This window comes from Martes martes (assembly GCF_963455335.1).
Source record: "Martes martes genome assembly, chromosome: 5".
In the NCBI taxonomy this organism is placed as follows: Eukaryota; Metazoa; Chordata; class Mammalia; order Carnivora; family Mustelidae; genus Martes; species Martes martes.
Genome location: NC_137892.1, coordinates 25562200 through 25586485, shown reverse-complemented (window position 1 = coordinate 25586485; position 24286 = coordinate 25562200). Strand labels below are relative to the sequence as shown.

The 24286-nt window shown below is 40.0% G+C and overlaps 1 protein-coding gene across 3 annotated transcripts in view; it reads left to right on the top strand.

The window, feature by feature from the left end:
- DTWD2 (DTW domain containing 2) overlaps positions 1 to 24286 on the top strand; it is a 196649-nt gene that overhangs the window by 85596 nt on the left and 86767 nt on the right. Inside the window, exon 1 of one of the 3 annotated variants that reach the window (XM_080804992.1) lies at positions 8505 to 8942. The exons of the other annotated variants lie outside the window; for them this stretch is intronic. Within the exon in view, the coding sequence (XP_080661118.1) occupies positions 8710 to 8942 (233 nt within the window). The 5' untranslated portion in view covers positions 8505 to 8709. Of the gene's footprint in view, positions 1 to 8504; positions 8943 to 24286 lie in introns of those variants that run through there. 3 annotated transcript variants of the gene reach the window in all.

Genomic DNA, 24286 nt, shown 5'->3' with positions numbered 1-24286 from the left:
AAAGGGGAACCCAGGTCTGGGTAACATGGTGACTATCCACAATTTAATTTAACTTAGCCAAACTCTAATGTTTTAAGTTACCAGAAAGATTCGGGGAAACTGTTTAAGCAGACACCATATTACTGAAAACTTCATTTATAAATTTTGATCTTGCCCACATCTATTTAATTCACTTGTTCTTAACAATCATGTCTAGATGGTTATAAACATTTTACTAAACATTAGGCAAAATTAGCCATAATCCCAAGTTATTATTATTTTTTTGTTGTTAAAAGATCTCTTAGAACTTTAAATGAGCTTATTTAGCTAGAAAACTCAGGTAGAATAAAAGCTTTACATTTAATGCTGAGAACTTTAAAGATGTATCTCTCTTAATTAAACCATCAAACTTAAACAAGCTCTCATATAGAATATTTTCCAAGATCTCTTGAACTTGAATCTATTTGGGTTGGTTTCTATTATACTTCTTATAGTTTTTATGAATACTGATTTCTATAACCAGTTGTTAAAACCAACTGACCAGTTAAACAGAATTCTTTTACAAGTTCATAATGGCAATACCATCCAGAGGTAAAAAATGTTACACATCTACTGTCACCACTTAGACCTGAAGACCTGACCTTTACTGCCCACCTGCTTGCACTCAATGACCTTTCTCCCACATTCTTCCTTAAGCTCTTCTTTCCAGCTTGTCCCTTAACTCAGGATAAAAGGAAAGCAAAACTACCCCTGCAGCAACAGCAACTTACCTCCAGTCAGCCCAGGCCACTCAGACCAGTGTGAGCTAAACCTGACTCCTGTCTACACAGATGGACCATGGAATGACCTCTGGATTGACCTGTGACTACCATTATCTTATTATAATACTAAAATCCCCACCTAAGGAGGAGCACAAGTCTCATCTGCATAACATAGGATGTGTGAATACGGAGGTTTCCTTAAGGTCTCTGCATAGGAGGAACAGGCTTTCCCATCTAAATATTCATCCTTACCCAAATACAAGGAATCCATCCACCCTTGCTTGGGGAGTCACAGCTTTGGAAGTTATTCCCTGTGATCTCCTTACCTGCTGCAAAAAAGTTTTCTTTGTGTGGCTGTTCAACCTGGAGCAGTTTCTGACTCCCTAAGGAGGAACCCACGTTGGTTTGGTATCTGTTAACTCCTGGTGTCCACAACTCCATTTCCTTGGTGCTGTTGTTTCTGTTAATGTGCACGTGAGGTAAAGGTTTACCTAAAAGAAAGATAATAAGTGATAATGGAATGGGATCCTTAAAATCCAAAGAATTAAGCACTCCACCTTCCAGCACACCTGCTTATTTTATATATAAGAACCATGGTCCCAGAAACCGAAAAAATCTACAAGCTTGTTTTGTGTCCTAAAGAATTTGGCTTGGTAAACATCAGGTTGGGCGGCCCCCAAAAAGGTTGGGCAGAAAGGTCAGTTGCATCCTATTTGCAGCTAGATTTGGCTGGAAGACATGTGGGTTGATGCCATTTTCACGTAGGGTCCTACCCAAACTGCTATCAGCCTTCCAGAGAATTACAGCCTAGAAATACTATGGTCTTTCCAGGGAATGTTCCAGTTAGATATCATCATTTACAAAGTGCACCTGAGGGGCGCCTGGGTGACTCAGTGGTTAAGTGTCTGCCTTCAGTTCAAGTCATGATCTCAAGGTCCCGGGATTGAGTCCTGCATTGGCTCCCTGCACAGTGGGGAGCCTGCTTCTCCCTCTCCCACTACCCCCTGCTTGTGTTCCCTTTCTTGCTGTCTCTTTCTGTCAAATAAAATAAATAAAAATCTTGAAAAAAAAAATAAGTGCACCTGAAACCAAGGGTTCCCAAATTAAACAGAATGGGATACCTCTTTTAACTGCCAAGCAGAAGCCTCCAAAAGGTTTCAGAATTCCAAAATAGTTTCATTGAAAGATTCATTGCAAAAGGCTAATGAAAAATTGAAGACATAAGAGGTACCTAAAACAAGACTGTAAGACTGGCTAACTCCTACTGCTCCCCTCTTGCCTCCTTCAAGTACTCATTCTACTAATCCTCTGTCTGAATTGTTTTTCCACTCTGAAGGGACTACACAACCATAATTTAAAGTCTACCAAGTTAATGGCCTTGCAGATACCCTCATATCTACCTTCACAGGAGGGCCCCCATATGGGCTCCTCCCAGAGTTTATGAAACTGAGGGACATTCTGGTAAACGGCTATGTTATTCCCTGAAACAGCTAAAGGGAAACTCTGGTACATACCAGAGTATGTATGTACCATACATACCAGAGTATGTATGTACCACTGGCAGAAGGCAGTGAAGGGTGAAAATTCTTACATCAGTTCCTCTGGATCTCTTGTCTATAGTGTCCAGTCTAAAGAGGACAATAAAATTTCAAGTTGTTTCTTCCGCTCCAAACCCAGACCCATTGGTTATTGATCTTTTCTCTCCCAGGGATAGTGATTGCCTTATTTTAGATAAAAGGGCTTGGCTTTTTGCCTACCTAGGACATGCAGGTATTGGTTATTTCTTCTGGCTATCTTTGTAAGTGACTTTGAATCTCGGGAAGTTAGTATCCTTTGCACCCTCTTTGGGACCCCCTTTTCAACCCAAGGGGAGTTAGTAAGTACTGCCAGAAATATTTAAAATTACAACCTTGTTCCCAGAAGGAAGGAAGCACATTGAAGTTGATGTACTTGGAGAGGTGGATCAATCTATGTTATTTAAATTATGACCCAATTTTTTGAGAAACTGAGAGCTACTGTCCTTATCTTACAAATCTTTTGCAATGCAAAAGTCAGCTCTAGAGGCAATTCAAAATTAAACTATTCCTTTTTCCAACTGCAAAAACATCTGTTATCTCAAAAGGCATTTAAATGATCAGCCTTAGGAAAGCAAAGTCCTTCTTGGGGGAACTTGCCTTCTTTCTCTGTCCCTTGAAGTTATGAATCTTGTCATGCCTTTGAAATAGAAAAAGCCCCCAAAGGCCTGAGACAGTGGGGGAAAAAAAGGGAAAAGAGGCCTATTTAAAATAAAAACTACTAAAAGGGCTCTTGTGCCCAAACTCTAGCACAACCTCCTTAAGATTAATTCCAGGGGCAAATACAAATCTTAAAAATCTTCTCCACACATTGAAATAGAAAAGTTTTAGACATCTAGACAAGTAAGCCTAACTTACTTCATCTGCCAGAGAAAGTAATTTAGGACCAACTTCTATAAAGCAGTGAGTTTTGTACCTATTTTATATCATGGCTTTCCATTTAAAGCCAAAGCAGTAAGATCCCTGTTTGCATCTATATGCTCATATGTGTCTATCTATGTATGGTAATGTACCTGAACCAATGCGAGTTGCTCCTTGGTGAGCCAGAAACTCCTCCAGGTTGAACAGCCACACAAAGAAAACTTTTTTGCAGCAGGTAAGGAGATCACGGGGAATAACTTCCAAAGCTGTGACTCCCCAAGCAAGGGTGGATGGCTTCCTTGTATTTGGATGAGGATGACTATTTAGATGGGAAAGCCTGGTCCTCCTATGCAGAGATGGGCCTGAGGTTGCACATGGGCCTTAAAGGAAACCTGCCTATACACATATCCTATGTTATGCTCCTCTTTAGGTGGGGATTTTAGTATTATAATGAGATAAAGGTAGTCACAGGTCAATCCAGAGGTCATTCCATGGTCCATCTGTGTAGACAGGAGTCGGGTTTAGCTCACACTGGTCTGAGTGGCCTGGGCTGGCTGGAGGTAAGTTGCTGTTGCTGCAGGGGTGGTTTTGCTTTCCTTTTACCCTGAGTTAAGGGACAAGCTGGAAAGAAGAGCTTAAGGAAGAATGTGGGAGAAAGGTCATTGAGTACAAGCAGGTGCGCAGTAAAGGTCGGGTCTTGGGGTCCAGCTAGTGACGTAACCAAGGAACTAGGGACTGGAGAAAGGATGAACCAGCAGACCTCAAAGAATGGAGACTGCGGGCTGATTTCCAAACCAGTGGAGTACTGTAGCTGCCCACGAGCAGTTACCAACGTGGAATCTGTGGAGAGAAACGAAGGCCAGGGTTTGGGTTACTTGGACATGCAGCGGAAGCTGATGAGCACACCACCAGCAATTCCCAGCATAGACGATACCAGCAGACTCCACTGGGGGAGACTGCAGACTGGAACTGGGGAAAGGACGAAGCCAGCAAAGTCTGGCATGTGGGGGCAGCAGATTTGAATGGGGGAAGGGAATCCTGTGTGGAACTGTGGACTGAAAGGGGGTGGGGGAGTGGGTTGGGGGGTAGGTAGGGACTGGTGTTCTGTTGGAGCCTTCTGTCAGTCTAGACTGACCCATTAGCTGGATCGGAAAGCCAATCAGGAGCTCCAATACAGAGTGAAACTCCAACCAAGAGGGACTCACCAAGGACCCTTGGATACGGAGAGAAAGACTGTGAACTCAGAGAGGGTCACAGGTTCTTTTCTTGTTTCCCAAATGCTGTTACAAGTTCACTTCAGATTCCCCATGCTGACACCCGATCTGTTAGACAAGCCAATTTGAAGATATGATGGGCTTTTAAAATCAGTTCCTGAGTCATGCAGTACCCCTATCCTGTAAGTAGAGGGGAGCTCCAAGGGACTGCAGACAAAGAAAAGTTTTTAAAGGCAGGACAAGGAAGCGAGGAAGTCATAAACAGAAAAAAGGATGATTTCAGGTGAGGTCATCTTCATTTGGGGACAGATGGGTCCTTTGATGTGGATTGGGGGATAGGGAGGGTCCATGTGACAGATGACTTCATTGGTTCTGATCAGACAATTCCTGATCCAGAAAATTACCTGACCAGGTAAGACTACATTTCTGGGGAAGGCTCTAACAGTCATCTAATACTGCTGGGCATGAAGCCCCAGTTTGGTGACTTGGCCTAAGTGACACCATTTGGGGCCTGTGGTTTTCTTTTTAACACTATGGTAGAAGAGGCTGGGGAGAGTTGAATCCTAACAGGAACTCAACCTGCCATTACTGGCTCAGAGGTCCAGAAGATTCTGCCCCAGACATACAGCACTTTAGCATTTTGACTGTTCTGAGTGAAAGACGCTTGAAAGATGGCAAATACAAAAAAAAAAAAAAAAAAAAAAAAACACTGACCTTTCTTCTTTTTCTTAAAAGGAGATATTCATTCCTATATGGAAGTTGTCCTCTCTATTCCAGAAGGTAAACACATGCTAATCACCAAGGACAGGAAATTGAGATCAAGAGAAGTCTATACAAACCATCCTTGTTAAAATAATTCTGATCTTGCTTCAGCCTGCCCACATAGTTGAGTCACTTTTCCACAATTGCCTGTCTTTGTTCAACCTAATGTAAAAGCAAGTTGGTTGCACAACTTCTTTGGGTCCTTGTCCCTTAGGAAGGCTCCCTGGTCATGAAAATCTTTTTTTAAGTGGATATGAATGCTTTTCTCCCATTGGTCTGTCTTGTTGATTTCATTCTCTAAACCTATGGGATGTAGTAAAGGTAACCAACCATTTGCTTCTCCTACAAGTCAAAGAATATGGGTGACATCAAAAAGCTGATAGCCAGGAAGAAAATGACAGCCACAAGGAACTGAATCCTGCCAATAACCTGAATGATGAGCAAGGAAAGAGAGTCTCCTTTAGAGCCTCCAAAGGAAATGCAGCCTTCCCCCATGTAGATTTTAGCCCTATGAGATCTCTGTCAGATTTCTAATATACAAACATGTAAGATATTAAATGCGTATTGTTATAAGCCACAGAGTTTATGGTAATCTGTTACAGCATTGATAGAAAGCAAATATGGCAGGAAATGCAGTTTTATTTCATTGACTGATTGATTGATTTATAGAAGGTGCACAGGAGTGGGGAGGAGCGGAGGGGCAGAGAGAGGGAGGGAGAGAAAATCCTAAGCAGGCTCCATGTTAGTTAGCCCAGAGCCTGTATTAGGGTTCAATCCCAAGATCCTGAGATCACGACCCTGAGCCGAAATCAAGAGTTGGACACTCACCTGGCTGGGCCGCCCAGGTGCCCTATCTTTATTTCACTTAAATCCAAGTTTATTCAATGCTGGATCTTCATCCCACTGCACTGGCAGGGTATTTAATCCCAGACATTACTGACGCCCTTTCCCTTATCACTAACACTTAAGGTCTCAAGGATCTTGTGTAGAAACCTCAGGGAGGCCCCTGGAAATTTTGTCCTCATTTGCTACCAGTGAGATGCCACTGTTCTTGTCTTCTTGGCCCCAAGTATTCTGGTGGTTGCAGCAGGATATTTACAAGGCTGGAAATGGTTCATTCCCTCAAGGCATGCATGAAGTCATTCCCTTATTCCTCCTATCTGGATGTTGCCTCATCTCCTGGGAGCCCCGTGGGAGTGGGGGTGGGACTTTGGTTTTTGCTTTTACCAAAAGGGCACTTACCATCCCTAACAACCTGCCGACGCCCCCACCCCATGTCCTGATATTGTGATGTCTCTAATCAGTTTTTACCACTCACTGTCCTGAGGCCAACTGCTCAGGATACCTACAAGGAGCTGGGAGATAAACAATATATAAACTAACATATTAATAGACTATCTTGCAACAGTCTTGTTCTCATAAATCAGTAGTATACCTTAAAGGAACTTTTGCTCCCCTTCTTGATGTCTTGGCATTTCTCAGATGTTGAATTACTGATGTCTATTCTGACTCGAGTCTACCCCAGGATGGTGACCTCACATTAAGTAGCAGCTGCTTGGTAGGTGATACATCTCTTTGGGCTTCTCAAGGTCAGGGTTAACAAACCTGGATATTGGATGAATGTCTTGCTTTCCAGAGGACAGATGACTCTTTCTGCCTAACTCTGGCTGCATCCCTGCTACATGGGAGTTTTCTTTGATTCTGGTCAACCTCAGGGAGAACAGATTTATCAGAGAAGCAAGGAGAGAGCAAGAGACCATTTATGTGTCTATGGCAATACCCTATGCAAGAAATGATGGGGGCTTAAACAAGGGCAGAAGTAGTAAAAGAGATAAATGATTGGATTTTGGATACTTTGAAGTGTACAGCCAGTAATCTGATTAGTGGGGGTTAAAGGGAAAGCCAAATATAAGTAGGCTGTCAGGACTGATTTGCCTTCACACACCTCACAGTTGGGAGGAACTTTAAATGACTTAAGAGAACATTTCATGTCTTGAAACTAGAGAAAAGTGTCTAAAGGTTGTCACATGAGAATTTAGTTTTGGCAGTTAAAGAATTGGTTCTCCATCCTAAATCTGCAGCCAGTATTTCTTTATTTTCTGATTCACCTCTCTTTCTACAGTCTCTGGATTTTCATTATTTCCCAATTTCAGCTGGCCTGTGTGTCAGTTCTTTCTTCCATCCTCCATCCCTCGCCGGGTAGGTCTTTCAGCTTTTTTTCTATCTCTTCGAGTACTCCAAACGAAACGACAGGTGCTGTTTCCAGCAGAAAAGAATGCAAAATAATTAAAAACAATAGCCCTGTATTTATTCGTCAGCTTGGTTTTAAGATGGCCGAAAACCTAATATTGAAATAAGTACTTTGTTTTAAGACAATACTGCTCTATTACTGTTAGTGTTGAACCTGCTTTGTTTTGTGTTTAATCCTTCATGGCTCTGGGATCGAATGATTATGACTGCAAAACTTAGATAACCGATGAAAACTAATTTTTTGTTTAAATGCTGAACAGTGGCAGAAGTCAAATACAGTATTAATAAATGAAAAGCATCAGCGCCCAATTTTGGGCAAGTACTATTTCTGCCTTCATTCCAAGGCGGACTTCACTTTGGCTTTTCAAAACGCTGCCAGCTATACTGCTGTCATCCAGGAGCTGCAAATACTTGGGCAAAGTGGTTTTCTTCTTTCCTTTCCATTTCCTTCCTTCTTCCTTCTTTCCTCTCTCTCTCTCTCTCCTAAAGTAGTTATCTTCTTTCTTTCTTCTTTTTTTAAAGTAGTTATCTTTTGATGGCTTCCCTCCCCACCCCCCGCCCCCGCCCCGTCCCTATCCACCATATCTCAGCCCTCCGACTGCTTCCTGATCTTAGGGGCCTGAGAGAACTTAAAAACCGCATTTAACAAATAAATGGAACACTGAGAAAATAAAATTTAAGAAAAAAAATATTTGGTGTCTAGTGTAAAATAGTATGCTCGATGCCAAGGAGGAATGCCAAGATATAAAAGACACAGGACAGAGCTCCCTGCCAGTCTAGAGAAGAGTTTGCCTGGAACGGACCAGCTGCGAATCCGGCTGTCAGTCCGTACAGGCTCTCCTTTGCTGGCCTTTAGCGATCAACCACATCGCTGCACCAACTGTGGTACGCACGGAACCAGTTTAATTCTCAAAGTGTCGTCCTAAGGTGGAAAATGCAGAATTCCATTTAATTGTCACTTTTAAAGGGGAGACATTAAGGAAGGCGCATTCGGATTTGCTCCTGAGAGGTCCGCTGAGGGGTTTCCTATTTTCTGTCCCTGAGAGGCTTACCTATTCGCACCTGCTCCCCGGGACCACCCACACTTCCCTTCCTGGTTCTAGGTATAATGACCCACCGAGCACCGACCAATAGGCTCGTCCAGATTCCGCAGCGGGGCGGGACCTCGAGCCCGGGCTTCGGGGACCCGCCCCCCCCGTACGTGGCCTGCGTGCGTGACGCTGCGCGGCGCGATGCAGTTTCTTCAGCGTGTGGCGCCCCCCGGCGGCAACGAGGGCTCAATGTGACAGCGGGACCTGGGCGCCGGCCATGGAGCCGCAGAAAGAGGCGCGAACACCCGGGGACCCCGTCGCGCGGTCGTCGGGGCCCTCGAGGTCTCAGATGCCTAAAGACGAGGAGCGGCGGGAGGGCGACACAGCGCCGGCGGAGGCTTCCCTGGGCGCGGAAGCGGACGGCGCCTTGCTTGACAGCGCCTTTGCGGACGCACTGTGGGAGCTGCCGGTGGAGCCCGCCGAGAGGAGGCCCGAGTGCAGCCGCTGCAGGTGACCGCGGAACTGGGGGGCGGGGACTAAGGCCGGAGCCGCCTTCGGAGGAGGCTGCAGCGCCCCCTGCCGGGAAGGCGGCTGCTCCGGCTCCGCCAAGGGGATAGCTGCCTCTAGGGTCGCGGACCTTGGGTTGGCTGGTGACCTTGGGATCACTCTGTGGAAATTGCTGTCACAGCCCTTTAGTGAGAAGCCGTTGATCCAGGTTCATGAGTATTTAGCCTGACTTCCTGCGAGTCCCCGAGCGTGTCCCGGGATGAGCAGGCATGCGTTCGCTGTCAAGAATCTTGAGTCCGATAGGGGAAGACAGGTTTAATGACAATAATACTTAAAGTAACGAATACTATTACGCCCAAGTGACGTAGTCATCATACAGTTAAAAAAAAAAGTAAAGGTAATTAGAGAACAGAGATAACCGGTATTATTTCTGTTACGATTGCCTTTTGAATTCTGACTTTGTTTGGATTTATTGAGCATCTACATGGTGCCAGACATCTGTATGGTGCTGGGAACACAGGCATGGATCAAACACATGGTCTCTGCCCTCACTAGGGCACTTAGAGTCTGGTGAAGAGACAGTCTGTTAAACAGGCAACCACGGCTAACACTGAATGCTCGCATTATGCCCAGTTGTTGCAGTGCCTTTCAGGATGATCTCATGGTGCTGGGGTACTTCAGGATGCGGAGGATTGCTTTCCCTGCCTGTTTGCATCTCATACTGTTTAGATTAACGGTTCTCTTTACCGTGGGTGTTCAGGAGTTACTGAATGTTTCCATCTATCGCCCATCTTTCTGTTGCCTTCCACAGTTTTAACCCTTAGATAGTGCCTCTGCTTCCTCATCTGGGCATAGCTCTGCAGTTTGTTATCCCATCCTACACTCCTCTGACAGGGCTGTCTTGAGAGTCACCAGTAACCTCCCTGCGATGAAACCCAGTGGATCCTTTTCTGTTCACTTTTCACTAGACCTCTTGGCGGCATTCTGCATTTGAATACTGACTTTTTTTTTTTTTTAAAGATTTTATTTATTTATTTGACAGACAGAGATCACAAGTAGGCAGAGAGAGAGAGCCAGGGGCGCGCGGGGGGGGGGGGGGGGAAGCAGGCTCCCTGCTGAGCAGAGAGCCCGATTCGGGGCTAGATCCCAGGATCCTGGGATCATGACCTGAGCCGAAGGCAGAGGCTGAACCCACTGAGCCACCCGGGCGCCCCTGAATACTGACTTCTTTTTAAAAATGCATTTTTTTTTTAAGATTTTGTTTATTTGAGAGAGAACGTGAGCGAGCGAGAGCACAAACAGGGGGAGAGGCAGAGAGGGAGAAGCAGACACCCTGCTGAGCAGGGAGCCCAACAAGGTGCTCAATCCTAGGACCCTGGGATCATGACCTCAGCCAAAGGCAGACGTTTAAACAACCCCCGCTCCCCGCACCCCCCCCCTTTTTTTAGAAGATTTTACTTATTTGACCAAGAGAGTGAGAGAACACAAGCAGGGGGAGGGAATACTAACTTTTTGGAACACTGTGTATCTCTGGCTTCCTGGTGGTTTATCTGACTTGTCTGTCCTAGTCTTTGCCTGTTCTACTCAAACTCTGAATGGGGGCGCCTGGGTGGCTCAGTGGGTTAAAGCCGCTGCCTTCGGCTCAGGTCGTGATCCCGGCGTCCTGGGATCGAGCCCCGCATCGGGCTCTCTGCTCAGCGGGGAGCCTGCTTCCTCCCTTCTCTCTCTGCCTGCCTCTCTGTCTGCTTGTGATCTGTCTGTCAAATAAATAAAAAAAAAAAAAAAAAAAAAAAAACTCTGAATGCTTGGGCTTCCTCAGTTCTTGATTCTAGAGTCTCTTCTCTTAGAACCCCACACATTTTCGACAGGAGATCTTAACAGTTTTCATGGGTAAATTATCATCTCTACCCCATCTCTACTTCTAGCTCAGCCCTTTGTCCCGAGCCCCAGACCTGTGCATTCATTTAACCAGTGTTTATCAAATGCTTTGCAAATTCTTGGTAATACAGAGGAGTGTGTGCCTGCCTGGGATATTCAGTCTGTTACTGGCTGCAGATTATAAACCAGCAACCAAATATGTAATTACAGAATGGAAAACGAACAACAAACCAGTGGTGAAGCAAAGGAATGGGACGTTGTGATAGAAAATCACAGGATGGCATTAGGAAATATTTCTGAGGTGGTAGCATTTATACTGAGATTTGAAAGATGAGAAGGATCCAGTCAGGAGAAAGGCATTCTGTGAAGGAAAAGACAGACAGCCTGATTTAGTGTGTTTACCACTTGACTACTTGGAGTATCCTTCCCTGGACGTTTTGATCTTTTCCCAGGATTGGATTGTAAAATCTCAGAAGGGATCTTGAGTATAAGAATCTTTTTATAGCTCCCAAATGTCCTATTGAAAGTAGACACTCCGTTTAGACTTTTGAGGAGGGTAAGTAATTTGTGTCTGTAAGGGACTGCATATATGAACGGAAGGGGTGTGTGAGTACATTTTATTTAAACACACTCCCTAGAGGTGTTAGGAGATAACACTTAACAATGCTGCAAAGAGGTCTCTCAATAGGGTACTGATAAATCCAAAGCTGAATTATCATGCTAGCTTTGTCATGTAGTTTCTACTTGATTCAGACCTGCTAATTATAAATGCTGTATACAGTTTTTTTTTTTTTTAAAGAAAATGAGTCTACTACATTTAGCAACGATTTGTGGTTTTTCTGATCTGCTCCCCCCTCCACTTAATAGACTTTATTTTTTAGAGAAGTCTTAGATTCATGGCAAAATTGAGTGGAAGGAGAGGAGACCTCCTCTGTATCCTCTGCCCCCACCTGCTTCCCCCCCTTATCAGCATACCCTGCCAGAGTAGTACATTTGCTAAATTAGATGAACATCATCATAATTCAGTGTCCACAGTTTTACATTAGGGGTTTACTCTTAGTGTTGTATATGTTTTGCTTTTGGATTACTTTATAATAATATATATCTCCACTATTATTGTATATCATGGAGTATTTTCACTGCCGTAGAAATTCTCTTTGCTCTGTCTTTTTATCCCTCCTTACACCCTAATCTAATCTGCTTTCTAAAAAATAAAAATGACTTGGATTTTAGCTTGTTTTCAATTATATTTAGTTAATATTTTAGGATTATGATTCATTCCAGTGTTTCTGCACTTTGCGTTTTCTTTTTTTTTTTTAAGATTATTTATTTATTTACTTGACAGACAGATCACAAGTGGGCAGAGAGGCAAGGCGGGGGGGGGGGGAGCAGGATCCCCGCTGAGCAGAGAGCCCGATGTGGGGCTTGATCCTAGGACCCTGGGATCGTGACCTGAGCTGAAGGCAGAGGCTTTAACCCACTGAGCCACCCAGGCGCCCCTGCACTTTGCATTTTCTAGTGAAATTTTGTACCTTTAAAGCTGTTCTCACCCTTGGCATAGTATGCATTTTATTTATTCTAATAGGTTATATTACAGTTCTAGAAATATGGAGAGTATTTAGGTGTTATTAGTAAAATATAAGCTAGTTGATGCATCTTTATATTTTATTTCATTAAGCTTTTGGAGTTTTATGAGTTCTGTGGGCGAACTTATCTACATTTAGGCTTGGCTTAATAGTTATTAAAACAAAAATGCATTCATAGAGTTGAGTGACCAGCAAGTTATAATTATTTGGCCATTTACTTAAAACCATATTCATTTCTCTAAACATACTACTATAATTGTCATAGCCTAGTGAGTTCCAAAAACTGGTTTTATTTAGGCAGTACAAATTCAGGTTAACTTCAGAACTGACCCTTACTAGTTGGAAATACAAGCTCTCGTAAACATGAACAGGATATTTTTTAAAAGATCCCAAACTGATTTATTATTATTACTGGATGCCTATTTCATTAGCAGTGTGTTCCTGTTGAGAGAACAGGATGTACAGAGGTACCAGGTAGAGAGAGGAGTGTATTTGGAGAGTGTGGTGAAAAGGAGGGAGAGGAGAGAGCTGTAGAGATTAATATAGGTTGCACTGGGAAGAGCCAGGTAAGTTATGTTAGGGAGGTTAAGAGGAATTGAGCCTAATGTACTTGCATCCAACACACCAAGCACTGGAATATTTTTTTATTTGGGTGGTTGTCATAAGTATGACTTCACTAGGTAACTTTTAGCTGTAATAATTTATATTCTGTTTTATTAAAAATTGTGGACAGTTGGTGATACAATGTTAAAAGTCTTGACTGGGAAGAGTTGGAACCTCATCCTAAAAAAGATGCTAGGATCTTAATTATACTCTCATATCTTCTAGAGATGCTGCCATGAGCCTGAGGGTAAGAGTTAGAAACCACTGAGAAGTCACTGGTCCTTAGAATAATGGAATAATGTCAAAACATGCAGTATTTTTTAATTGAGGAAGGGAAACAGCAGTAGGGGCATGTACACAGACCGACACAGATAACCTCTGAGACAGAATTTTTTTTCTCTTCAATGCTTTCTTCCCCCCAAAGTACAAAATTGTAAGGATTATAAACCACACCAGTATATTTAGCACACATTTATTAAGCACTGACCATGTGCAGGTTACCTACCAGGCCTAGGTATTTTGTCTGCAGGATTTTATTTATTTCTTCGAACAACAATTCTAAAGTTATAGTGTAGCTTTATATTATTTTTTATTTAAAAATTGTTTTTAAGTTTTTTATTTATTTACCTAACCTAATTTATCTGCACCTCATTGAGACTTGAACTCATGACCCTGAGATCAAGAGTCACACACTCCTCTGACTGAGCCAGCCAGGTGCCCCTATATTGTTAGGTATTAAACGATGAGGAGATGCAACACCCCAAAAACAAATAATTATATTAAAATGGGCAGAGGACCTAAATAGATACTTTTCACACAAGACATACAAATGGCCAGCACACATATGAGCGGATGATCAAATCACTCATCATCAGGGAAATACAAATCAAAAACCACAATAAGATATCACTTTATAGCCTTCAGAAGGGCTAGAATCAAAAAGTCAAGAAATAGAAAGTAGGGTGAGGATATGGAGAAAAGGAACACTTGTGCACTGCTGGTAGGCGTGTAAATTGATGTAGGTGCTGTGGAAAACAGTATGGAAGTGCCTCAAAAAATTAAAAATGAAATACCATGTGATCCAGTAATTCCACTACTGGATTTTTACCCAAAGGAAATGAAAACACTAATCTGAAAATATATAAGCACCCCTGTGTCTGTTACAACATTATTTCCAATAGCCAAGTTATGGAAACAATCCAAGGGTCTATCTGTAGATAAATGGACAGAGGATGTGTTTATATATATAAAAAATAGAATATTGTTTGACCAAAAAAAGTGTGAGATCTTGCCATTTGCAACTATGTGCATGGACCTAGAGTATATAATGTGAAGTGAAATAAATCAGACAAATACCACATGATGTCACTTACAGGTGATATTTAAGAAACAAAACAAGTGGACAAAGAGACAAACCAAAAAACGTACTCTTGATTACAGAGAACAAACTGGCAGTTGCTGGGGTGGGGGATGGGTGAAATAGGTGAAGGGGATTAAGAAGTACAAACTTCCAGTTGTAAAATAAATAAGTCATAGGGTTGAAAAGAATAGCATAGAAAATACAGTCAATAATATTATGATAATGTTGCATGGTGACAGGTGGTGATTACACTTAACGGTAGTGAGCACAGAGTCATGTATAGAATTGTTGGATCATTATGTTGCTCTCCTGAAACCAGTATAACACTATGTTAATTATACTTCTTTAAAACTAGAAAATAAAAGATGAGGAGGTAGAGGTAGCAAGTAAGTAGCCGAGTTTGGTCTCCAGCTCCAGTCCACTTGGCTCCTGAGCTCAGCAGGCACTTGACCTGGCTCTGTGTTAGCTGAAGAAGCCTAATGATTTTGATGGCAGAATAGATATAGTCACTAGTGGAAGTGGGGCCATCCAGGCTGCAAAAGGAGCTCCGATTTTCCTACTTTTAATTAATTAATTAATTAATTAATTAATTTTTAAAGTAGGCTCCACATGCAACGTGGGGCTTGAACTTCGCAACCCTGAGATCGGGAGTCCCATGCCGTACCAACTGAGTTAGCCAGGTGTCCTGATTTTCATATATTTTTTAAAGATTTTATTTATTTATTTGACACAAAGAGAGAGAGGGATCACAAGTAGGCGGAGAGGCAGGCAGAGAGATAGGAGGAAGCAGGCTCCCTGCTGAGCAGAGAGCCCGATGTGGGGCTCGATCCCAGGACCCTGGGATCACGACCTGAGCCGAAGGCAGAGGATTTAACCCACTGAGCCACCCAGGCGCCCCTGATTTTCATATTTTTAAAGCTGAAGTATGTTTACTTCAAGCTTAGTAACAAGATGCCCAAGCTTTAGTATCCTCTAGCTTCTTTTCTAAAAAAAAAAAAAAAAGAGAGAGAGAGAGAGAGATGTAATTTACATACAACATTATGTAGGTTTAAGCTATATAGTGTGTGGATTTAATACGTTTAGAAAATGTAGTACAATTAACACTGGCAGCTTGGGATGCGTAATTATTCTATCTTTTTTTTTCTGGTGAGAGGATTTAAGATCTAGTTTCTTAGAAAATTTGAAGTGTTCCAGGTTTCTATCTTTTAACAACATCTAGCTCCTTTGTTCCGTGGCTTAACCTTTCTTTATCCTTTAAGCTTGCATATTCTGGAGAAACAACTGGTGGGGATAAAATCAGGAGAGAGGGAAGGTGGGAAACTACAGGCGTTTAAGAAGAATGTAAGAGCCACACATCGGCAGCCAACAGATGTTTGTTTTGAACTAGTATTTTGTGTTTTTAAATTAGTTCTAACAGGTTAAAGTCCAGATGTTTTATTTAAAAAAATGCAAATTTCTGGCTTTTGTCAGGATAGGAAGACCTAGCAGATCAGGGACCACCTTTTGGAGCAGTAGTTGGTTGAGCTGAGCACTGATCATGACGTTGGGTTGGGTGAGATCTGTTCAGGGCACCACAGCTCCTAGCTGTGACCTCCATTGCTTTTTCATTCTAGGTCTCATGTACAGCATTATGGCTGGTCTGCTTAAACAGCAGCGTAAATCAGCCTACAAGTATGGTAAGTACAAGTGAAAAATGGTGATTCCCAAGGCAGTTAATTTAGAATATATTAAGGGCGCCTGGGTGGCTCAGTTGGTTAAGCAACTGCCTTCGGCTCAGGTCATGATCTTGGAGTCCCAGCATCTAGTCTCACATTGGGCTCCCTGCTCAGTGGGGAGTCTATTTCTCCGTCTGACCTCTCCCATCTCATGCTCTCTCTCTCATAAATAAAATCTTAAAAAAAAAAAAAAAGAATATATTAAAAGTGTTGAATTGGTATCAACCCTTAGGTTTAGAAAACAGACTACTTTGGTAAATTTAAAATGAACTAGATTCTTGATGATGATTTTTAGAGTAAAAGCGTAGATAATTTGAAAATTTAATTGTTTGTATCAAAAATATCATGTTCCCAAGAGAAAAGTATTAAGTTAATTTGTTCTTTCCTGTTGGTATAGAAAATATGTTTATTCTTTGAAGTCATTCATTTGTAATATATGTGGAAAGCTAACTGATTTACAAATTACTGTGCTGGCTAATCTTATGTTCAAAGTTGAACAAAGATGATATATGTCAAGAGGGAATTTTTTTTCTTAATCTTAATTAAGTCTCCAAAGAGGAGTGACCAGTTTTAAAAAAGCACATTAGAGCTTTCTAAATGTTTGATTTATTTTTCCCAAGAAAGAAAAATAAGAATTATATCATTACCCTCTGATGGATAGAAATTTTCTTCAAAGAACATCAAAGCACATTAATTTTTAAAGTACATTTGCCCAAAATTAATAATTCATTGTTCTGTTCATGCTTATATATAGAGAGAAAATATTCAGAAATAGTCTTGTCTAAAATTTGGTATTATTTAAAAAGGGTCCACAGGTTACAAAGTGCTTTTACTTGTGCATTTTTATTTAATACATGAGAGACAACTTCGTGATTTAAATAGTTATTCCTTTTTATAGACTCTCAAGGTGAGGGGACTAATAAGAGGCAGACTGCTTTAGCTTTCATACTTCTGTTACTATACCACATAATAAAGGATTGTATTGAAGTGAACAGTATGACTACCCTTGTTTTCCTGCTACATACAAAAATACTTCCAGGGAGGTGTTTCTCTGTGGGTTTTGAATCCATAGATTCTGTTCTTTTCCCTTTTCCTTGGCTATTGTTAGTTATTTTGGGATGAGGGCTTTTTAATTCCTGTCCTTTTTAAGGTCGAGCTTTTATTTCTTGAATCCTTTACCTGGCTAAGGTCAGCTTCTTACTTCTGTTGGGAAGCCCTCATTTTTCAGTTACAAAGACAAATTTGAAGATGTTACTGATAGGAATTTATTTTGTTTTCCCCTGTTGAGTTTTTTGTTTGTTTGCTTGTCTTCTGGTTTTCTCTACTGGAAGCCTCGTGGGAAGGCTGTGGGGAAAAAGGCAGCAGTGAAGTGAAGTAACAAGTCTTCTAGAGTTACTCAGGGGAAAAAAATGAAAAGATAGAGAATGAGTCTCAGGACTTTGCAAAGATTAAGAGGGATTAGCCTGTGGAAGGAATATCTGACCTATTGTCTATGTAGACATGTTACTTGGCAGGCTGCTCTTTCTTTCCTTTTTAAAAAATACTTGTGCTAATATAGACATAATATTTAAAATTTTAATGGTTTTTAACTGTATAACTCAGAGTCATGACATATATTCATAATGTTGTATAACCATCACTGCTATCTATACACCAGACTCTTTCATCATCTTTGGCATTAACTGTGTACCCACTAAATAACCACTTCCCATCTCCCATCCCCTGCTGCCCAGCCCCTGGTAACTTCTCTTCTAATCTCTATTTTTATGACTTTGCTTATTTCAGATCCTTCATATAACATACAATATTTATCCTTCTGTTTCTAACATTTCACTTAGAATAATGTTTTCAAATTTCATCCATATCGTAGCCTATCAAAATTTCTTTCCTTTCTATGGCTGAATTGTATGTGTATATCACTTTTGTTTATCCATTATTTATTTTCTTTGCTTCTCTATTACCCACTCACTTGTTGATGGACACTTGTGAATAGTACTGCTATGAAGATTGCTACACCAGTATCTGTTCTAGTTACTGTTTTTAATTTTGGGGGGTATATATGCCTAAGAGTGGAATTTCTGGGTCCTTTGGTAGTTTTCTGTTTACCATTCTGAGGAATTTCCAGATTGTTTTCTAACTTCTTTTCAACAGAGGTCATCTGATTTCTAACATCTGGGTGTGCTCCTGATATTTCTTTCCCGAAGACCTTCCATGCTGGTATTTCAGGTAGAGAACAGCATCCCGGCTCCAGTGTGGTTTCCAAAGCCTGGTGTATCTCTTCCTCCACTATACCCATCCCATACCCTCTTCTCCAGCTACCTGAAACTAGTCCCCTTAAAACAGGTGCTTTTTATGTTCTGCTTTATGCCTTTGTTCTGTTATTCCCTTTGTATTAATGTTCTTCCCTCATGCCTGATGTCTGAGATGCTACTCTGTTTCAGGGTCCAGCTCAAATACTGTCTTGCCTGTCTTTAAAGTTTGAATTGTTTGTTCTTTTGACTTAAGTCTGTTTCTCCGTGGTTCTACTAGCTTCTTGTGGCTTGGCCTTTTCCTGCTCCTTGTGTCTAACCATATATCCTTAATTACTGTAGACATTTTGGACTGGAGAATTAAAAAAAAATGTTTTGGTTTTTACCTTTTGCTTCTTGGTCATCTCTTTCAGACTCAGGTTAATTTGTTTATCACCAAGTGTCTTAATGCTAGTGCTAGGCCTTCTGGGGCTAGGGAAGCTAGGTCGAATTATGTAGTATGACTTTTCATTGATCATTAAATGCTTATATGGGATCCACAAAAACGGATTGCTTGAAGGGTATGTATTTTGGAATTAGAACTGTGTTCTAACCCCAACTCTGTTTTCTTAAGAAAGCTATTTAACGTTTCTAAGCCTTGCTTTCATCACCTGTAAATTAGAACAATAATACTACGCATCTTTGACAGGTTTTTGAGATTGAATGAAGGTATTTAGCATAGTGCTTGTAACTTAAAAGTGTGCAATTAACAATAAATTCTTCCTCCTTACGGGATGCCAGGGTGGTTCAATCAGAGTCCAACTCTTGATTTCAGCTCAGGTCATGATCTCAGGGTCCTGAGATGGAGCCCCAGGTTGTGCTCTGTGCTCAGCGTGGAGTCTGCTTGAGATTACCCACTCCCGGCCCACCCACCCCCTACTTACGGGCGTGTGCTCTTGCACTCTCTCTCAAATTACAAATCTTTAAGAAATAATTCTTCCTCTCTACTTTTCCCATTTGTTCTTTAATTTCTTTTTCTTCCTTTCTCCTCATCTCCCTTCTCCTTCCCCCTTTTCCCTATTCCCCTCTTTTCTCTCTTTCTTTTCCTCCTCCATGAGATAATCATTATTATTTATGAAATTGGTCTCTTTTGTTGTTAGTCAGCTTTTTCCATGTTAGAGTAGTTTTTCTAGATTCAAAGATGAAGGGGAAGTAAATAATTTTACATGTATTGTGCTGTAAGTCACCATAAATAAATTACCTCATGATGGAGATTTTGTCATCCTGGGGCTTTCAAAAGTATTCATTTTCCAGCTACAGAAAATTTTACATTGATGACAAACACTTTTTGAACTACATCAAAATCCATGTTATGTTATTCCATAACATCATTATATTCTCTTAAATATTTAAGTATTACTAAGTTAAACCTGATATTTTCTCTTTTATAGCAAAGAAAATTCTCTGGGGTGCCTGGGTGGCTCAGTTGTTAAGCATCTGCCTTCAGCTCAGGTCATGATCCCAGGGTCCTGGGATCGAGCCCCACATCAGGCTCCCTGCTTGGTGGGGAGCCTGCTTCTCTCTCTCTCTCTCTGCTGCTCCCCACTGTTCTTTCTTTCTCTCTCTCTCTCAAATAAATAAATAAAATCTTTAAAAAAAAATTCTCAGGTCTCTTGAGAATTTATACAAAATTTTTATTTGTATAAAATTTTGAGGAATTCTTCCTTATTGAATCAGCTACATAAAAATCTGTATTTTAAAATACAGTTTTTAGGAATGGAAAGGAGAGGAAAGAATAAACAAAACGAAAATGTTTCCTAGTAAAATGGGCTCTTAAGTCTATGCTATGCTTTGTAAAATTTCTCTAATGAGGATAGCTGGTCCTTGGGACCACTTTAGTGTTTGATTCCTTGCTTGTCAGGACAGACATTCATGCAATTCTCTTTCCTTCATTAGTGGATAAGAAACAGGATTCTGATACACACAGACTTTGAGGCTTACTTTGATAAATTATGTGGATATTCTTTGTTCATTCCGTTATTATTCGTTCAATACCCAATTTCCAATAAATGCATAGCTTGGGCCATAGGAAATTATTGAGAGATTGTTTCCTCTAAAATTTCTAGTGAACTGAGTGTGAGAGCAAATTTATCTAACTAATATTTAAGACAAAATTTTAAAGTATAAAATAAAAGTTTGCAGAGGAAAGAGTGACTTAATTTGCTACTAAGAAAGATGTTTTGCTATTTTTTGGGAACAATTTATATTTCTGTAGGACAGGAGAAAGTGGAAAGTAAATAATAGGACAATTGAATATAGGTGATTACTTTATGATTGTTTAAGATTATCAGTCTTAGTTGATCTGTCACTTTGCCATTGCAATTTTAGTAGGGGCTTTATATAGCTGATGTATATAGTCATTTCTCTGAGTGTAAGGCTTTGTTGTCCTGACATCTGGCTCCTCTTAAGCCTTCTTTAATTATAATGAAATTTACCAAAAAATTTTTTGATTATAGTTCCTATCGTTGGAACAAGCTTATTTCTAGGCCATTGATTCCTGTATTAGTTTGATTATATACCACAGTTAGTTAAAAAATTTAGGATGAAATTCTAGTAGCCAGACATATTTATCTATGTTTATTTGTACTTATTATATAATAATGTATGGGGTGCCCCATAAAACACACACACAGAAGAAGATTTTAAAAAGGAAGAGGCAATCGTGAATTAAACCATTTAAAAATGTTTCGCTTACTCTGATGAAGTCATGCTACCATTATCCATTAGTTTGAGGCATACTGCATGTGTTTGGTGAAGTTCATTGTTAAAGATAGTAAGATGTGAATCCACAGTTCAACTAATCTTTATACTGTTTTTTAAAGTTACTGTTGTAAACTAAGAAAACAGTAGAACAGATCAATGAAATCAGGAGCTGCTTCTTTGAAAAGAACCCACAATCAAGTGGGAAGTATTTCCAGGTTGTTCCAGTGTGGCTCAGTATTTGGAAATCAAATTTGGAATCAAAACCTATGTGATACAGCACATCAATAAGAGAAAGGATAAAAACCATATGATCATGTTATTAAATGAGGAAAAAGCATGTGACAAAGTACATCCATTCATGATAAAAGCCCAACAAAGTAGGGCTTTTATCAACAAAGTAGGTTGAGAAGGAACATAACTAACAAAGGCCTTATATAAAAAACCCACAGCTAACCCACAGCTAACATATTCAGTGGGGAAAGACTGAGAGCTTTTCCCCTGAGGTGAGGAACAGGTCAAGGATGTGCATTTTTACCACTGTTATTCAGCAAGTACTGGACGTCCTAGCTACAGCAGTCAGACAGGAGAAAGAAATTAAAGGCATCCACATTAGTGAGGAAGAAGTAAAACTTTCACTCTTTGCAGATGACATGATATTATATATAGAAAACCCCAAAGACTTCACCAAAAACTGCTAGAACTAGTAAATGAATTCAGTAAAGTCATAGGATACAAAATCAATGTGCAGAAATGTTGAATTTCTATATACTAATAATAAAGCAGCAGAAAGAGAAATTAAGAACAGTCCCACTTACAACAGCACCAAAGATAATAAAATGCCTAGGAGTAAACTTAACTAAGGGGGTGAAAGACCTGTACTCTGAAAACTATAAAACATTGATGAAAGAAATTGAAGATAACAACGAAGAAATGGATTCCTTGCTCATGAATTTGTGGGTGCCACTGTTAACACTTCATGTTAAGAGGAAGGCCTCTTTTTCTATCAGGATATCATGTAACCTAACATATTACCATATGACATATCAGCCCAAGGAGGAAGAATTATTCCATCTAATAAATATTAGTAACGCTTAATTCAAAGTAAAAGTGGTAATGACCCATTGGATCGTTTTATTTAATCCACTTTGGAAATCACCGCTGTAGACATTCCCTCTGGGGCACAGGTTTCTGGAAGGTCTCATCTAAAGAGATTCTCTTACAGAGTTACTTTCTCTCTCTCTCTCTCTCTTTTAAAAAAATTTTTAAATTAACATATAATGTATTATTAGCCCCAGGGGTACAGGTCTGGGAATCACCAGGGTTACACACTTCACAGCACTCACCATAGCACATGCCCTACCCAATGTCCATAACACCACCACCCTCTCCCTACACCGCCGCAACCCTCAGTTTTTTTTTGTGAGATTAAGAGTCTCTTATAGTTTGTCTCCCTCCCGATCCTATCGTGTTTCATTTATTTACTTTCTCTCTTCTAACAGTGATTCTCTTTTCTTTCTAAGCTTAGCCTTCCTCTACTCCTAGAAGAAGTTATAAAACAAAGTAGTGATAAAAGCGACCCTGGTGGACATGAGAGTATATTTTTATATATACTTGAAGTAGTCAGACATGGTAGATGTTACCTGTTTTTATTCCCTTTAGGATGTGAAAATTTATTTAACATTGTATTTATTATATAAAAATCTAATTATGATATACATATATTTTAAAATTTTTATTTATTTTTTAATTTCTTTTCAGTGTAGTTATATTAATAATGAAGAGCTGTTTCTTCTTTCATTGGTTATATTGAATATAGTTTAAGAAATTTGAAAACTGGCTTATTTTATAGATTAAGTTTTTTAAAGTGACAGTAGAGGGCACTGTGGTATTTAGTTTTTCAAAGCTTATTTTAAAATTAGAAAGTTGTTGGCATTTTTTTTTTGTAATGCAGTGTATCTATTCAACTAATCTATTGAAAAGCTATGAAACTCTTTGTTCTTTGCTTTTTCACTCCATTGGGACTATAAAAATTTTGTTGAGTACTAGGAAATTTGAGGTACACTATTTTTCTGGATTCTACATTTGCCTTTGTATAGTGGATGAAAGAAATCTTTTAAAAATAATAATTCTTGTAAACCTACTCACTAATTTTTAAAGTTTGGCTGTGTGAGATTTTCTTGATTAAAATCAGTACTATGAAAAAAATAGCTTTCAGTGAATATAATAATTTAATTAAACTTCTGGAAGATGTTTTTCTAAGTCCTAGCATCTCTACTTCTATCATATATAATTTTATTTGCCTACAGCCTGTCAGAGATAGCATGCCCAGAGTGACAGATTACCCTCGTATTACAGCATTCACCGAGGAAGCCAGTCAGTCTTAGTCTGACAGGAAACCTACATATTTATTCCTACATCCTTAACAAGAAAAGAAGAAAAAGGTTATTTGATTACATTTTCTCAGGGAAATTATTTGAAAATTCCTTTTGTATTTTAAGAATGTAATTAACCTTAATTGGGTTGCATAGATTTTATTTATTTATTTTTTTGGGTGGGGGTTGTATAGATATCAAAGAAGATAAATCCCAATGATGGAAAACAGTATTTATAATACATTTGCAATGCATTGTAAATTTTTCTCTCTTCTACACTTACAAAGCATTGCAAAGATAGAAGGGAGAAAAATCTCAACTCCTACTTAGGTCGTTCTATTATAAATTAGCTGAAAACTACTAGGCTTCAATGATTTTATTTTTATAACCTTTGAAAACCTGTGATGTGCTCAAGATCACATAGCAAGATAATGAATGACCTTGTCAGTGACATATCTTAACAGTTATTCCCTATACCTGTACCCAACTGACCAGTTGATAGTTCTTCAGATATTAATATTTGTTCTCCAGATCTACATAAATTCTAGAAGTAGCTTGGTTTTTATTTTATTTTTCTTTAAGATTTTACCTAAAGTAATTTCTCTACCCAGTGTGGGGCTTGAACTCATAACCCAGAGATAAAGAATTGCATGCTTTAGTGACTGAGTCAGCCAGGTGCCCCTTGATTTTTTTTTTTTTTTTTTTTAAGATTTCATTTATTTGTTTATTTGGGGGAGAGAGCGAGTGAGAGCGCGGGAGTGGTAGGGAGGGGCAGAGGGAGAGGGAGAAGCAGACTCCCTGCTGAGCAGGGAGTCTAAGGACACTGGGCTCATCCCAGAACC